This window comes from Carettochelys insculpta, chromosome 30, assembly GCF_033958435.1.
Source record: "Carettochelys insculpta isolate YL-2023 chromosome 30, ASM3395843v1, whole genome shotgun sequence".
Classification (NCBI taxonomy): domain Eukaryota; kingdom Metazoa; phylum Chordata; order Testudines; family Carettochelyidae; genus Carettochelys; species Carettochelys insculpta.
This window is the reverse complement of record NC_134166.1, coordinates 6,163,682-6,180,208: the sequence shown is the minus strand read 5'-3', so window position 1 is coordinate 6,180,208 and position 16,527 is coordinate 6,163,682. Positions and strand designations below refer to the sequence as shown.

Genomic DNA, 16,527 nt, shown 5'->3' with positions numbered 1-16,527 from the left:
TTGGAGAGGGTCCAGAGAAGAGCAACCAAAATGATTAAAGGTCTAGAAAATATGACCTGTGAGAGAAGATTAAAAGAACTGGGTTTGTTTAGTTTGGGAAAGAGAAGATTTAGAGGGGAAATGATGGCAGGTTTCAAGTACCTAAAAGGGTGTTACGGGAAGGAAGGAAAAAAATTATTCTCCTTGGCCTCTGATGATAGGACAAGAAGCAATGGGCTTAAATCTCAGCAAGGGAGGTTTAGGTTGGACATTAGGAAAAATTTCCTAACTCTCAGGGTAGTTAAGCACTGGAATATGGTATAGGTTGGTTGTGGAATCTCCATCATTGGAGATATTTAAGAACAGGTTGGATAAATATCTATGAGGGATGACATAGATGGTGCCTGGTCCTGCCATGAGGACAGGGGGCTGGACTTGGTGACCTCTCGAGGTCCCTTCTAGTTCTAGTGTTCTATGATTCTAGACCCATATTCCTAAGAGATGAAGGCCAATCTAGTCCTGCAGCAACCAAGAACAATCAATTTACCCCAGATCTTTGCTACATTAGGTAGTCTGGTGCCTTGTCTCTACTGGTGACTTAGTTATTGGTAGCCTCTTGGTAGCATCCAGCCAAGATCAGACCCCCAGGATGTCAGGTGCTGTATGTATATGCAGTGAGCGACTGATCTCTGCTCTGAATCCGAGATTACATAGACAAGGCAGACAATGAATAAGAGGGGTGACACAGGACAAAATCCTTCACTCATGGTTCTTAAACCAACCTTCCAGAGCCAGCCGAGTGGGGCCTGGCTGATGGGCAGGGCCCACGGCTGATGACTGACAGTGGGGCCCACCAGTGGATGGTGGAGGTTATCTTCAATTGAAGCGGGGGGGGCTAAGGCAACTGCCTTGCTCGCCTTGCCATAAGGCCAGGCCCTGCAGTATCCTAGCCACTGAATCACACTCTCTCTCCAGTGTCAGGGTGTGTCTACACTGCAAAGGTGCATTGTGAACTGGGGTTCACTGCCTCAGGCTAACAGCAATGCAGACCTGGCAGTCTGGGTCAGCAGGTCAAACTGAAATACATAGGGAAGCCTTGGGCTGAATCTGAGCTGTTAAGAGCCAAATTGCAGTGTGTACTGTAAAGGGAAGTCGTGTCTTACTAATCTGTTAGAGTTCTTTGAAGGGGTTAACAAGCATGAGGAGGGGGGGCATCCAGTAGACATCGTATACTTAGATTTCCAGAAAGCCTTTGACATGGTCCCTCACGAAAGGCTCTTATGTAAATTAGGTGGTCATGGGATAGCAGGAAAGATCCTTTCATGGATTGGGAACTGGTTAAAAGACAGGAAACAAAGGGTAGGAATAAATGATAAATTTTCACAATGGAAGGGGGAAGCTAGTGGCATTCCCTGAGGGTCGGTCCTGGGACCAATCTTGTTCAACTTATTCATCAATGATCTAGAGAAAGGGGTAAGCAGTGAGGTGGCAAAGTTTGCAGATGACACCAAACTGTTCAGGATAGTCAAAACCAAAGCCGACTGTGAAGAACTTCAAAAAGATCTCAGCAAACTGAGTGATTGGGCAGCAAAATGGCAAATGAAATTTAATGTGGGTAAGTGTAAGGTAATGCATGTTGGGAAAAATAACCCTAATTATACATACAATATGATGGGGGCAAATTTAGCTACAACAGATCAGGAAAGGGATCTTGGACTTATAGTGGATAGTTCTCTGAAAACATCCACGCAGTGTGCAGTGGCAGTCAGTAAAGCAAATAGGATGTTAGGAATAATTAAAAAAGGGATAGAAAATAATATGAAGAATATCTTACTTCCCCTATATAAAACTATGGTACTCCCACATCTTGAGTACTGCGTGCAGATGTGGTCTCCTCACCTCAAAAAAGATATATTGGCATTAGAAAAGGTTCAGAAAAGGGCGACTAAGATGATTAAGGGTTTGGAACAAGTCCCATATGAGGAAAGGCTAGAGAGACTGGGACTTTTCAGTCTAGAAAAGAGGAGACTGAGGGGCGATATGATAGAGGTGTATAAAATCATGACTGGTGTGGAGAAAGTGAATACAGAAAAGTTATTTACTTGTTCCCATAATATAAGAACTAGAGGACACCAAATGAAATTAATGGGTAGCAGGTTCAAAACTAATAAAAGAAAGTTTTTCTTCACACAGCGCACAGTCAACCTGTGGAACTCCTTGCTGGAGGACGCTGTGAAGGCCAGGACTCTAACAGAGTTTAAAAAAGAGCTTGATAAATACTTGGAGGTTAGGCCCATAGATGGCTATCAGCAAGGGGTAAGGTACGGTGCCTTTTGTCGAAGGTGGGAGATGTTTGGCAGAAGACAAATTGCTTGATCATTGTCTTCGGTTCACTTCCTCTGGAGCACCAGGCATTGGCTACTATCGGCAGACAGGATACTGGGCTAGCTCAACCTTTGGTCTGACCCAGTATGGCTGTTCTTATGTTCTTATGTACTCTGCAATCTGAACCCCTGTTCGCTAATATGGGTTAGCTAACCCATATTAAGGATACACCATATTTTTCAGTGTAGATGCGCCCTTACAGACAGGCTGAAATCTCCAAAACTAGATCTTCCTGGCTAACAGTACATCTCATGGGGTGATTCCTTCCTGACCAGTGAGCTGGTGGTCAGCTCGTGCCATGGAGCATGAGGATTATTAATTGCATTTGCTAGCCTAATAAGTGCTACTGCAGATGTGGTATTTGGGATCCCTTGAAGGGAGAACAAACAACACACATGGATGCCAAATTGCTGTAAAATGTTACCAGGCAGCATTTGGGAACCATTTGCGCTGAATGACTGGGCAAGGTGCAGTTCAAAGCAGAATTGGACCAGGACTGTTGAGTTTTAGGGCCTCAATTCCGCCACTCCGCCAGCCTTGAAATTGCTGCACTGGCTGTGCTGCTGCTGCTGCTAAATATCCTCTGGGCTGTGCTGATTAGCTGCCTCATGGTGACTCAGCACTGAATAGGCTCTGATGGGCAAGGGGAGTCCTAGACAATGAGCGATCAGGCAGCTGGAGCTGCTAAACCACGTGTCTTCTGAAAGGCGTCAACAAATGAGAGGGTAAATTTAACCCCCCTTTTCCCCCCACCATAAAACACCTTCACGTGGGACAGATGCCACTCCATGGCTGGCCCAGTATGTCATCTAGTATATGACCGTTGGGGACCTCTGTGCCCAAATCCACCTTCCATCACAATGCTGCACTGACTGATTCTGGCCTGTGGTGGGTTGGAACTTGAGACCCAAGGTGCTCCGCTGATCATGTTGATTATGAATCCCTGGGCAGTCTCCAAGACACAAAGGTGCTAGTCCTCATTGAGTTCCCTCCCGGGTTAATTACACCCTGGCGGCTGCAGCTCCCCTTCCAGCACTACCGCATGCTGTTGAACAGCAGTGGTGTTCCGCTGAAGAGGTGGCTGCATTTCAGTGGTGGGTGAGTGACATCTGTGTGGCAATGAGTGACAGCTGCCATGTCTCACATCAGAAGTGGTTTGCTTTTCAGGTGAGCAACCTCTGCACGGTGTTTCTGTCTAGCCATCAGCGGTGGACAAAGTATCCCAAAAGTTACTTGAGTAGAAGTGCAGCTGCTGTGTGTGTGTGTGTGTGTGTACTTAACAACAAGTCATGCTGGAAAACTTCTTGAGTAAAAGTATACAAATATGCGTGCATGTATACACACACACATACAAACACATTGCATCTTTTTTTTGTACTCAAGTATCCAGACACTGAAAGCAGATGCACTTTTCCTCAAGTAACTTCTGGGGTACTTTTTCGACCGCTGCCATCCATTAAGCAGCAGCTGTGCACCACCCTAGAGGTGGCTGCATTGCAGAGCTGGAAGAGCACCCTATGCAACGCTGATGTGTGATCATTAAATAGCAGCTATGTCCCACCTCAGCGATGGGTGCTTCTCAGCCACTGATACGCCCAGAATTGCACAGCAGGAAGGGCAAAGGGCCTGCAAATTGCTCTGTGGCTCAGTGCAAGCCCAAACCCGGTGTCTCTTCTCTCCGCTCCACAGACCTGTTCGAGTACAAATTCATCAACTCCAAAATTATCAACAGCACTTTCCTGCACAACAAAGAAGGCTGCCAGCTGGACTTCAGCGATGACAACAACGCCTACATGATCTACTTCGTCAGCTTCCTGGGCACCCTCGCTGTGCTGCCAGGGAACATCGTCTCAGCCCTGCTCATGGACAAGATCGGGCGCCTCCGGATGCTGGGTGAGGGGGGTGCTAGTAGTGGGGACGGGGGGGGGGTAGTCTATGCCTTCTGCACACAAACTCCACAGGACTAAAGAGTGGCACAAGCCCCTCCCATTTAATCCACATTCTCTGTGGCTTGAAGCTGTCTCCTGCTGGCCAGAGAGGTTCTCACCCCTGGCTGTCTGCCTCCTTGGTACAGGTAGGAAAGAAAGGTTTCCCCAGCCCCTGATAATTGTTGAGATTTCAAAGCTTACTCCAAGCCACAATGGAGATGAAAATTTGAAATCTCAAAAAGTGTCCTGAACTGAACCTCTGAATATTGTCTTTCCACATCCAATGACATGTTATGTTCCCATCATTTCCAAACATTCGGTTTCAATTTCCACCTCTTCGCTTTGGAAAATATTCAGGATTTTTTTTTAAAACCTAAATCAACTGCCTTTTGACATGAAAAGTTGTTTTAAATGGAAGAACAGAACCCCAGTGCCTCTAGTTGCTCGACATGGCCATTTGACCCTTTCCCACCACCGGTTCAATTACTTCATTTTCCAACAAAAACAAATGTTGTCGAAACATTCCTGCCTGCCTCTGTTCCTTGGCTGATGCTTGAACTATATCCTCTTGGTTCACAGGCATCAGCTGTGCCCAGTGAGCGTTTTCCTCCTCAGTCTACACTGAAGGCACAGCTCTGTGTAGAGCAGGGGGCACAGCATGGATTTGCCAGTCTGTCACTCTACTGCCCCTGCTCAAGTCTGGGCTTGGCAGAATTGCAGAGAAGCAAAGAGGAAGCTGGTGGGGGAGACAGGGAGGCAGCAGGAGAAAAGGGCCTTACACTGGTTTGTGCAGAGGGCATGGTCAGGAGGCGACAGAGGCTGAAGCAGGGGAGAAGTTCTCATGCCAGGTTCCATTCTAACGAGGCCGATACACCCTCCTTGCTGCCCCGGTCCCTAGCCTAACACGCCTCTTCTCCTTTCACTGCAGCCGGCTCCAGCGTGATGTCATGCATCAGCTGCTTCTTCCTGTCCTTTGGGAACAGCGAGTCTGCCATGATCGCCCTACTCTGCCTTTTCGGGGGGGTCAGCATCGCCTCCTGGAACGCCCTGGATGTGCTGACGGTAGAGCTCTACCCTTCGGACAAAAGGTACGTGGCCCTGCTCCCATCACCTACCCAAGGCAGAGCACGTCTCAGTCCTGGGGCACTCAGCGGGCTGGTCCCACGAAGCTACAGCAGAGTAGGAGAAAAGGAGGAATCCTGCATTACCGATTTAATCTGGTAGCTTTGGGAAGATGCTTCATTGGTGATAAATACCTCTTAAGGCCCAAAGGACCCGCTTGCCCTGTGAGCTGGGGGAGGGAAGGTGGCCCAGTCACTAGGGCACTGGGACTAGGCATAAAGACCACGAGGCTCCTGCCCTGCCCCCTGAAGGAGTGCCTAGTGGTTTGGGTGGAAGCAAGGAGGCAGCCCCCTCCGCCCTGGTCTGAAATCTTCCAGTGAAAACTGAGTGTTGCTGGAACATGCAGATTTAGCAGAGTGAAATCTTGAGCTGAGTCAGGCATGGATTTGACCAAACCTTTGTGCAGTACTGGTTCCAGAGGAGGGAGAGGGATCCCTGCCTTCCAGTGCCCTGGCTTTGTGGGACAAGCAGCCATTTTCTCCAGGACTAGGGCACCAGATTTTAAAGGGACAGTCCTGATATTTGGGCCTTTGTCTTATATATTACCCCCATGCCCTCTCCTGATGTGTCACACTTGTTAATTTGCCATGCTTTCTGGTGCCCAGCTCCAGGGCTGTTCATATAGATGCAGAGCAGGGAGGCTTCTCTGCCTGTCCTGCAGTGAGAGGGGAAGGCACTTGTCAGTTTCACAAGAAATTAACATGAGCCTTCTCCAAGGGCAGCTGGAAAGCCAGAACAATCCATATCAGTTCTTCCCCAATGCCATTTTTCCTTAAACCCCCTTTCCACAAAAATTTCCACCCCATGGCATTTCACAGTGCGCTTTTTCTAAAACTGCACCAGTTTTCATGGAAAGGGGGCCCCCCTCTGTCACTGACTGGCTGCATAGCCCTGCCACTGCCTCTTTCTGGACCCTGCGAACAGGGTACTGACTGTAGAGTGAGCCCCAGCATGGGTGAATCTGACTCCGAGGGTGAAACCATTGAGATCTTACCCCACATCTCCGAGAGCCAGCAATCCCAGCTGAGCCAGACCATGCCTGTGCTGGCATCCTCTGCCTTTGCAATAGGCTCCCAACCCATTTCCCTCAGCTGCCAACCTGCCCCCCCTGAGATTCCTGAGATGCCAAGGGTACCCCATAAACCTTTTGTGCTTGGGGACGTCCCACAAAGGATTCTGCAAGCACAGCAACATTTGCATGGGTAGCGGAAGCTGCAGCTCTGAGAGGGAACAGCAGAAATGTAGCATTTTTAAAGACTAACAAAATGATTTATTTGGTGATGAGCTCTCATGGGACAGACCCACTTCTTCAGATCAATCTCATTTTCAGTACAGACTGAGATTTTAAAGTGCTACATTTCTGCTGTTTTGTTTTGCTGAAATATGCACTAACACGGGTACCTCTCTGTTACTATGTCCAGGACAAGGAATTGTCAATGCAGTCACCTAGAGCAGCTCAAGGGGGCCCTCTCCGGGCCAAGCCACAAATTGCATCCCTTTCACCTGGGGTTCTGAGTCACTGCAGCTATCCCCCTGCTGGTACTGCAGCTGACAGGGGATGTTGGCAGCAGTGAAATAGCACAGGCTGTGAAAGAAGGGCACTGATGCATGGACAGCAGGTCACATTCTGGCTCCCCTTATGGCTGACGCATTTGCGCTCAGCTTTCTGCAACCTACCCCCCGAGGAAAAGAGGATCCTTAACTGCAGCCAGCTGAAAGGTAGAAAGAGAAGAGAGCAGGTGCCCTGCATGAGAGGACAGGGAACTGCTGCAGGCATTCAGGATGGGATTCAATGGCTGAGCCTTTGCTTTAGCACTGCGGCTCAGGGGACTCCTGGAAGGAGGCGCGCTCAGCTTAAAGCAGGTGGGTGGGAAGGAGGGTTGGAAGCTGGGTCTTTTTGCTGACTAGGGGATGGCTGGAGGCTCTGCAGTCCTCGTTCCAGATCAGAAGGTAGGAGCTGTCTGTTGCTGGAGAGTTTCATGGTCACTGAGACCAGCCCCCTGTAGCTTTTCTGTATCAGTGTCTCATGCGGTGGAGTTACTGATTTCCTGGTAGAAAATATACATACAGCTGTAGCCACCCCCAGGCAGACTTGAACCTGGGATCTCAGTGTAGGCACCACCAGAGTCTGAGCTAAAGGCTCAGTTCAACACTCAGCTAAGGCTGTAGAACAGACTCACTTTCTCTGTGAAGTTGTCTCAGTGCCCCCCCCATGGGAGAGGGAACCACACCTAGGTGTGTGAGTTACAGACAGCAGCACTCTCAGTATGTGACTGTCCAGCTCTTTGTCTAAAATAAAAATCCTTCCCCCTCGCCATCATGGGGTGTTATGGAAGCAGCTGCGCCCCAGCTGAGCTAAGAGCCCCATGGTGCTGTGTGTAGAGTGAGAGAGAGGCCAGCCCTGCCAAAAAGAGCTCACCATCAAAACTGTGAAAGAAGTGACTTGACTGAGGTCATACAGTGGATCAGTGGCAGAGCCAGGATAACCCATCCAGTTTCCCTGGCCAGTGCTCTGCCCACAGGCCTGTGCTGCTGCTATGACCCTGCTTCTTCTCCGTCTTTTAGGATAACAGGGAGAAAGGGGAGCTTCCCCCCATCCTCTCTCTCCTCTTTTCTAGGACGACAGCCTTCGGTTTCCTCAATGCTCTCTGCAAGCTGGCAGCTGTGCTGGGCATCAGCATCTTCACCTCCTTCGTCGGCATAACGAAAGCCGTGCCCATCTTGCTGGCCTCAACGGCACTGGCTCTAGGCAGCTCACTCGCACTGAAGCTGCCGGAGACCCGCGGGCAGGTGTTGCAGTGAGTGGGGTGTGTGCCCCTGGTTATCCCCATCCCCCAGGGAGATTAGAGTTGTTAGACACTGTGAAATGTCTTATTTTCTCATACTGATGATTTTATTTTTTGGCTCCCCAACCCCCACCTCCTTCCTTCCCTTCCTCTCTCCTCTTTTTCCGGTGTCATTGCTTGTGTGAGAATCAGCTCGTTTGTTGCAGGAGTTGGGGAGGATAGAAAACATAACCAAGAAGGAAAGGGGGAAAAAATTCCTCTTTGCACTAAATTCAGGCTAGACACGTCCCCTTCTGGGCAGTGTGAACTTACTAACTGGGCAGGGGCCGATTTTCCTAGCTCCTGATCGGAGCTGGACACTAGGGGCTCAGGCCAGATCCTCAAAGGGAACATCTGATGTCAGGGCACCCTGTCACATAGCAGCAACCCGTTGTGGAGCTGGCCCTTGGACGTGTGCTGGCAAATTTGTGATCCATTTATTTTTACACGTGGGTGTAAACCAGTAGTATGTGCAACGTGTGCTCCCGGATCTTGGCTGTGTAATATTCTCCAAATCCTCATTTCTTTTGTCATTGGGCATCTGTGGTGTGTTGAGAGCATCGCAACCTCTGTCTTTTTGCCCTCCCCTGCCAGCGCTGCTTTCGGGTCCCATTGTGTCATATGTAAAGTAGCGTCAATTTCAGGTGTTCACAAACCATCCGTTTCAGGTTTCCAAGCCAGGTTTGCAGGCGCAAATCAGCCTAAGTCATGTCTCTGCGTCACGTGACCCAGATTTAAACTCCTGTGCTGCACTCCTCCTTGCACCAGGTCATGCTGCTGGTACAAATCACTGGTAAATTCATGCCAGATGCTGTCGGCCTTTGCCCTGTAGACTCGTGTGGTATCCAACATTCAGGCATTTGGGAGGCAGCGGGTCCAGGATCTCACTGACATGGCAGAGGTTCCCTCCTTGGCTCTGGTGGGTGGATCCTCCTGATGCTTTGTGCCCCAGTTTCCCCCTCTATAAGAGCGTGATGGTGATACCTCATCCGTCTGTTGAGTGCATTAGAGCGAAGATGCAGGACACAAGGGCAAAGCAGCCATATATTTTTCACTTGTGGATCACCATCAGCTCTGACAGCTCTCTCTAAGTGGACAGAACGTAGCACGCTCACCTGGGAAGATTCCTCGCTTCCCACTGGGCATTTCAGATGAACCAGGCAGTGGAGCCCTGTCTCATTTCTTATTTATTTATTTATTTAGAGGTTTCAGACATTATCATCTCCGTTTGTAGGGGGAGAAGATTAGACTTTGAAGATGAGGAGTTGGGTTTCCAGAGCTTGTTAACCCTCTCCATTGAAACCACAGCTGGGCGAGGAGTAGATGGGCTAGTAGCACCTGTAAACCGCATCCATTGCGCCAGGCCAGCAGCCCAGCTGGCCTGATAGTGCTGCTAACTGCTGTCTTGTCTGTGCACTGCTGCTCATTCTGACTAGACGTGTCATGTATGTAACACTGTAGCTGTCTCTCTGCCCTCCCCCAGCATCTTGGTTGACACTAATGTCGGGTCGAGGCATAAAAAATTAGATTGGTCCTGGAGCATCACTCAGAACTGTGAAAAATGTGGTGCTCCGCACTCCCTAGTTGGGCAGCCCTAGCCCAGAGGGAGCTGCACCTAGGGAGAATTCTCCCATCGGTGGAGCAGCTGCATCTGAAAGAGGTGGATTCACCACAGCCAGGGAAGGACCCCTCCCATCACCATGGGAAGCAGCTATGCTACAGCTGCAATGCTGTAGCATAGAGATGCCCCAAGACACAGTACACCAGATTCGCTACAGTGCCAAGAATTCATAACATCTGTCTGGGAATTCACCCTCTGCCTCTAGAGTTAATTAACTCAAGCCTGCCTAGAGCTCTTCACCATCACGTCTGCTGAAATCCCATCGGCCTCTGATTTTGCCCATTACAGACATCGTGGGGGTCCTGCTGTGCTCAGGTCCTCAAGACCAGCTCACACAGTCCCACTCAGAGTTTTGCAAGGGGGCAAACCATGCACCCAGTGCAGAGCAAAGTTTTTTTTGTTTGTTGGGGGCGGGGGCACACAGGTCTACAGGGAAACAGGGTGCAAGGATATCTCTTAAGCATCAGGGCCAAAAGAGGAGTACGAGCCTTTAACATTTATTGTCTGGGACAGGTGTCAGAGCTAATGCCCCAGAGGGTGAGGGCAGCTTTTAAGCAAGAGCCTTACCCTGTCTTGCCCGAGATCACACGGGGGTCTGTGGGGCCCTCTGGGGCAGAGGGTGCAAGGCAGAACTGGTTGGGGAGGGTGCATTGCAGGCGAGGCAATGCAGGAAAGGAAAGGAGGGGAGGTAAGCGTACAATGTGGGGGTGGGCCCTTTATGCAAGGGGGGGGGCGCCCCCCAGCCAGGGAATCGGTGGCAGAGCGAGCACTCAGACTGGCTCAGGCTCCCTCATCACTAACCACTGAGCCACCCTTCCTGTGCGTCTAAGCAGCAACACAGGGCAGATGTTTTTTGTCATTAACAAAGCTTCATTAAACAACGGTGGGTGACCTGCAGCCTACTGTGTGTGTGGCGGGGGGTTCCCACCTGCAGCCCACAGACCCCGTCCCGGCTGGCCCCCCCCCGCCATGCACTGCTTGGGCACTGGAGTCCTGTCCGTCCTACACCACCCCCTCAGCCCTTTCAGAGGAGCAGTGCCTGCCTGAGTCACGCGCTGTCCCTGCGCCTCCCTGCCCCGGGCAGAGCTGGAACACTGCGACTCAGCTGTTTACAGTATTCCAGTTCTGATGGGGGGGGCGGGGAGCATGAGTCAGGTAATTTGCATGCTCCAAAGTGCAGGGAGGAGCAGGTCAGGGGGGGTAGCCACAAGTAGTGCCCCAGTGGCCTGCGTTTAAGCCTATGCAGACTGCTAAGTGGCAACAGTTTGGTTTAAAACAGACTTGGCTTAGCTTAATGAGATTGAGAGCAGGGGGTATGCTAAAATATGTGAGAGAGGGAGAGAGAGAGCACACCGTCTCCCAACCAGGGTTTGAAGCACTTTAAGACCGGCTCTGCATGAACCTGCTGCAACTGGTGGGTCAGTGCTAGGTCTTATTGGCACTGTTCACTCAAATTTCGTCTGTTCGTGGGTGGAATAAATTTTGTTAAATGCACCAAGGCATGCATGCATGTGCACCAGCAAGAGCAGCACTGGCGGCTGGCTGGGGGCACTATGCTAAGCATTGGGGTGGCACCTGAGGCTCCCGCAGGCAGCCGCACAGGTACCCGGCTTACAGGGAACACTGCTTTTGTTAGTCTTCAGGGTGTAGACAAAGCCAGGAGCATCTGGCCCAATCCGTCAGTACCTCAGACCTTGTGTCATTCACAATTAGATTAATGGGGCCTCCTGTGATGGCCGCCAGCTGGGGGATCAGGGAAAGGCCATGCAGCAAGTCTGTGCTGTGACAAAACGTCCTGCCTGACCCACGCAGCAATCTAGCACTGGTCCTGGAGCAGGACAGCTGCTCAATGCTACGTTAGCAGCCAACCACAGATTATTACTGGATAGCTGGTCCTTTTAAGAAGGGGGGTGGGGATCAACAGGCCATTCTGTGCTGTAAGCCAAAGGCCTCACCCAGGAGGTTCAGCTCAGTGCTGCACTGGGCCCAAGTATGTTGATTTTTCTACCCCCTCGTGCATGGGGCTGGACTTTCCTAAGACCGCCTTGTTCCCTGAGCCAGACTGGTGCTCGTGTGTTGCCCACAAATGCTCATTTTAAAAGGCTGGTGTTGTGGGGAGATGAGCAAACCTGAGCCTGATGCTTGCCTAGCTGACTCCAATTCACCTTGTGCAGTGAGGCAGGCCTGCAAACCACGAGGGCTATCAATATTTCTCTATCCTAAGCAGACTGTCTCTCTTCTGTTGGCCTGGCTGGTGTGCTTGAGTCGCGGCTGCCTCAGTGATGAAGGGGGTTGATTTTTAAAAAGATTTAACTCAAGCCCCTGGGCTCAGCTTAGTCCTGTACTAGGGTACAAGTTTCTCACAGTTAGACCCAACCACTCCATGCCTTAAGAGTGAGCCAAACTCAGGCAGACTAGCACAGCTGGGGTGGATGGGCTTGTATGGAAATTTACACCCGACTAACTGAACGCTGCCTGGACTTTTCAAAAGCACCTGTGTCACTCGGGCACACAGCTCGAATTTTCAGCTGCGACTTAAGGGCCTGAGTTTTAGGGACTTTCAATAGGATTTGGGCTCTTTTGAATAGGATTTCAGCTGCTCTTGCAAGTTTTACTCCTGGGCTCTGAAATCCCATTATTAAATGGGATCTGTGAGTCAGATCATCTGCGTTTTCAATCCATTATTGAATGTCCCGGGAGGTTAAAATGTTCCCCTCTAGCTTTATGTATATTCCAATTCCTGATGTCAGATTTGTGTCTATTCCTCCTTTGGTGTAGAGACTGGCTGGTTTGTCCGATGTACAGGGCAGAGGGGCATTGCTGGCACACGATGGCAGATAGCACATAAGTGGTGGTGCAGGTGTCTGAGCTCTGAAGGTGTGGCTGATGTGGTTAGGTCCTGTGATTGTGACGGTTGTATGGACAGAGTTGGCACCACGGTTTGTTGCAGGGATGGGGTCCTGGGTTAGTGTTTCTGTGGTGTGGCTGCTGGTGAGTATTTCCTTGAGCTTGGGCAGCTGTCTGTAGGAGAGGACTGGCCTGTCACCCCAGGCCTGTGAGCATGAGGGATCATGTTCAAGCTGTAGGTTGGCAATGATGCGCTGAAGGGGTTTAAGCTGGGGGGCTCTAGGTGAGGACAAGTAGTGTTCTCTTATTTTCCTCGTTGGGCCGGTAATGAATCAGGTGACATAAAAGAGCCTTAGCTCAACTGAGCGTTAGGTCTGTGGCAGGCAAAGCCACTCCACTCCCCAGGCCTGGATCCAGTGCAAGGGAGACAGTTCCAGTGGCTGTGCTCTGGAGAAAGTTCACTGCCTCAGCGATCTGCTCCTGGGACATTTCTTCCCGGAGCTCAGCAGCGGCTGCGGTTCTGCTGGTGACAGCTACATGCTAGCCACACTGGTACAGCCACAAATGCTGCATTTGGGGAGGTGGAGTGTGGGGTGAGTAGCTCGAATGGGCTAAACAGGACCCAGGAAGGTTCTGAAATGCACCAATCATTTGACCCTTACATCACCTGTGATGACGCATCAGACACACTGGCTCCGGACGGTCGAATAGTTTCCTGCTTTTTGTTTAATGAATTCCTTTCTTCTTGTTCAAGCCCATAACCTGATGCAGCCATTGCTGCTGATGGGGAAGGGGAGGGCTGGGGCAGCCCAGGTGTGCTCAGGCCAGGTGGAACGGGTGGCAAGTGATGCTTTAGGAGCGGGTATGGCATCTCAGCATCCCCTGCAGGTTGGGCTCTGCGCACAGTTGGGTTTCCCTTAGTGCAGCGGATCATGGGGTTCCCAGAGCACATTTAAAATAAATAAAATAAAAGCACAAGGTCCCTGTGCCAACCCCAAACCAGCCAGGCTCCCTCTCCCACTGGAGCTCAAATCCTCCCCACCCTCCCCACACACAGGCTGCCTGGCACTCCAACGCCTTTGGGAACACCTGGACAGAAACGGCTGCCAAGTCTCAGCCATGAGACACCCCTCCCTCTGCCACCTGACACTCACATCAGCCAGTCTGATGCAGCCTGGTGAAGGAACAAGACAAAGAACCAGGGCCAGAGGCGGTGAGACGCTGTGTATGGGAGGTGAGCGAGACCCAGGTGAAAGCACAATCATAGAACTACAGGACTGGGAGGGACTTTCAGAGGTCATCTGGTTCCGTCCCCTGTGCTCACGACAGGACTGCACATTATCTAGACCATGGATGAGCAAACTTTTTACATCGGTCCCCACTTCTCGTCCCTGCAATTAGCAGAGCCTTCTCCCCCACATCTAACGTAATCCAAACCGACAGAAATTTCACTTACGTTCAGATGGTGGGGGGGAATAAACCCCCACCTTTTGGCATGGGTGAGAAAATAAGTCTGGAGCATGTAAAACTGTCATTAGTTGGTATATAAATGTGAACACACACACACAAAAACAGTAACATAGTTCAACATTTTTTAATGCGATGGGTGAGCCTGAGACCCAACAGCCGATTGTGCTGCACCCCCCCGACCCCCACTTACAAAATTTCACACCCCCTCCTGCAAAGGGGCCCAACCCCCCGCCACTTTGCGTACACCTGAGTTAGACCATCCCAGACTGGTTTGTCTAACCTGCTCTTAAATATCCCCAACAATGGAGATTCCACAACCTGTCTGGGCTGTTTATTCCATTTTTCACCCACCCTGAAGTAAATAGTCTCAGAGGAGTAGCTATGTTAGTCTGTAGTTTCACAAACACACACACACAAGCAGTCCTGTAGCACCTTAAAGCCTTAGCCATGAAAGCTCATTACCTAATAAATAAAATTGTTTAGTTGTTAAGATGTTACACCATGAAGTAAGTTTTTCCTAATGTCCAACCTAAACCTCCCTTGCTGCAATTTAAACCCATGATCCTAAATCACTTGTTGCTTCCACCAACGACCAGTAACATGGGCAGACCCAGCATTTCATAGAATCCCAGGGCTAGAAGGGACCTCAGGAGGTCATCTAGTCCAGCCCCCTGCCCAAAGCAGGATCAACCCCAACTAAGTCATCCCAGCCAGGACCCTGTCAAGCCAGGACTTAAAAACCTCTAGGGATGGAGAATCCACCACCTCTCTAGGCAACACATTCCAGTGCTTCACCACCCTCCTGGTGAAGTAGTTTTTCCTAATATCCAACCTACTCCTCTCCCTCTGTAACTTTGGCCCATTGCTCCTTGTTCTGCCATCTGACACCACTGAGAACAGTTTCTCACCATCCTCTTTAGAGCTCACCTTCAGGAAGTTGAAAGCTGCTATTAAATCACCCCTCAGTCTTCTCTTCTGTAAACGAAACAAGCCCAAATCCCTCAGCATTTCCTCCCACCTACAGTCTCTTAGTTTAGGGGCGCTCCTGCTGTGCTTCCCCGCGCCCCTTCCGCACCCACTGATGCACAGGTCGGGGCATAGAAAACAGTCTTCCCACCCCATACATGATGGGGAGAGTTTAAAGTTTTGCCCTCTCCATCTTGCATGAGAACAAAAGGCCAAAAGCACAGAGCAAATCACAAACCAAAACCCTCTGACCGTTTGCCTTTTGAGCCAATGGAAACTTGTTTTGTCTTGCTACTTGCTGTCCAGGTCCTTTCCCTTGGGGCTTTTTCCAACCTTGTTTTCCATTTAATGAGCTGAACTCCCAACCCAAGAGATGCTGCAAGCAGCAGAATTTCTTTAACGAAGCACCAAGAGCAGCATTTTGATGGCTTTTAAAACATTCTCCTCCAATCCTTTCTGAGTCAGAAGGGTCACCAAACCCAACCTCCTTTCAGCGGCGATGGGTGGGTGGTCAGTGATAGAAGATGATTTGTCATAAAGTTCCCTGCAGAAGCTCAGCTGTCTGAGACATGTGCCGCAAAGGGCACTGCTGTGCAGTGTGCCCTCTAATTTTTTCCACCCATGTGTGGAATAAATTTTGTTAGGTGCACTGAAGCATGTGCAGCTGTGCACCACCAGTAAAGCACAGGCTGCCGGCTGTGAGTGCTCCACTAACTAGCTGGGCAGCTTTTGAATCTCTCCTGGGGGTGGGGGCTGCCCAAGTGTTCAGCTTACAAGGGACACTGCAAACTCCTGGTGTCTTGTTTCTTACGTGCTTGTGCCCCCCGCCACCCCCAGTGTACAGGCCAGATTAACTCCGCAGCAGTCAGCTAAGCCACCTTCCTCCAGCCCTGTGCAGCGACATCACACTCCCCACCCCCACCATCTGGCAGGCTCCAAATTCTCCAGCCTCCAGGCTTTGAGGGGCACTCAGTGAGCAGTCTTCGGAAACGCCACAGCACGGAGGACTCGGCCCATCAATTCTCTTCCAAACTGAGCGCTCTGGTTGTCCCTAGATTGCGGAGGCCACAAGGAACCAGTTTGATCCTACGGTCCAATTCCCTGCAGAGCACAAGGCAAAAAGTCCTCAGCCCAGGACTCTCAAGCACTTGAGGTTGAGTGGGGCGACCTCTAGGGCTGACCTGCTCTGCCATGGCTCTAGCTCAGTTTTTAAGGTCTCCCCCATCCTTGTGGCCGCTGGGCATGGGTGAAAGACCCACAGGGAAGATTTTCCTGCACAGAGATTGCCGGAGGAATCTTCTTGGTGTTGCAGTGCATCTCCCACAAGAGCATTATGAAGGGCAGGGCTGTCCCAGGGGGAGAAGGGCCCAGGGCAACTCCCCCG

The 16,527-nt window shown here is 50.6% G+C and overlaps 1 protein-coding gene across 1 annotated transcript in view; it reads left to right on the top strand.

Annotated features, from left to right (window-relative positions):
* The window catches only part of SV2A (synaptic vesicle glycoprotein 2A), a 36,217-nt gene extending 28,001 nt beyond the window's left edge, over positions 1-8,216 (top strand). The window contains exons 10-12 of the mRNA XM_074980997.1: positions 4,054-4,257; positions 5,221-5,380; positions 8,033-8,216. Coding sequence (XP_074837098.1) covers positions 4,054-4,257; positions 5,221-5,380; positions 8,033-8,216 — 548 coding nt within the window. The remainder of the gene's footprint in view (positions 1-4,053; positions 4,258-5,220; positions 5,381-8,032) is intronic.
* Positions 8,217-16,527: the final 8,311 nt, after the last annotated feature.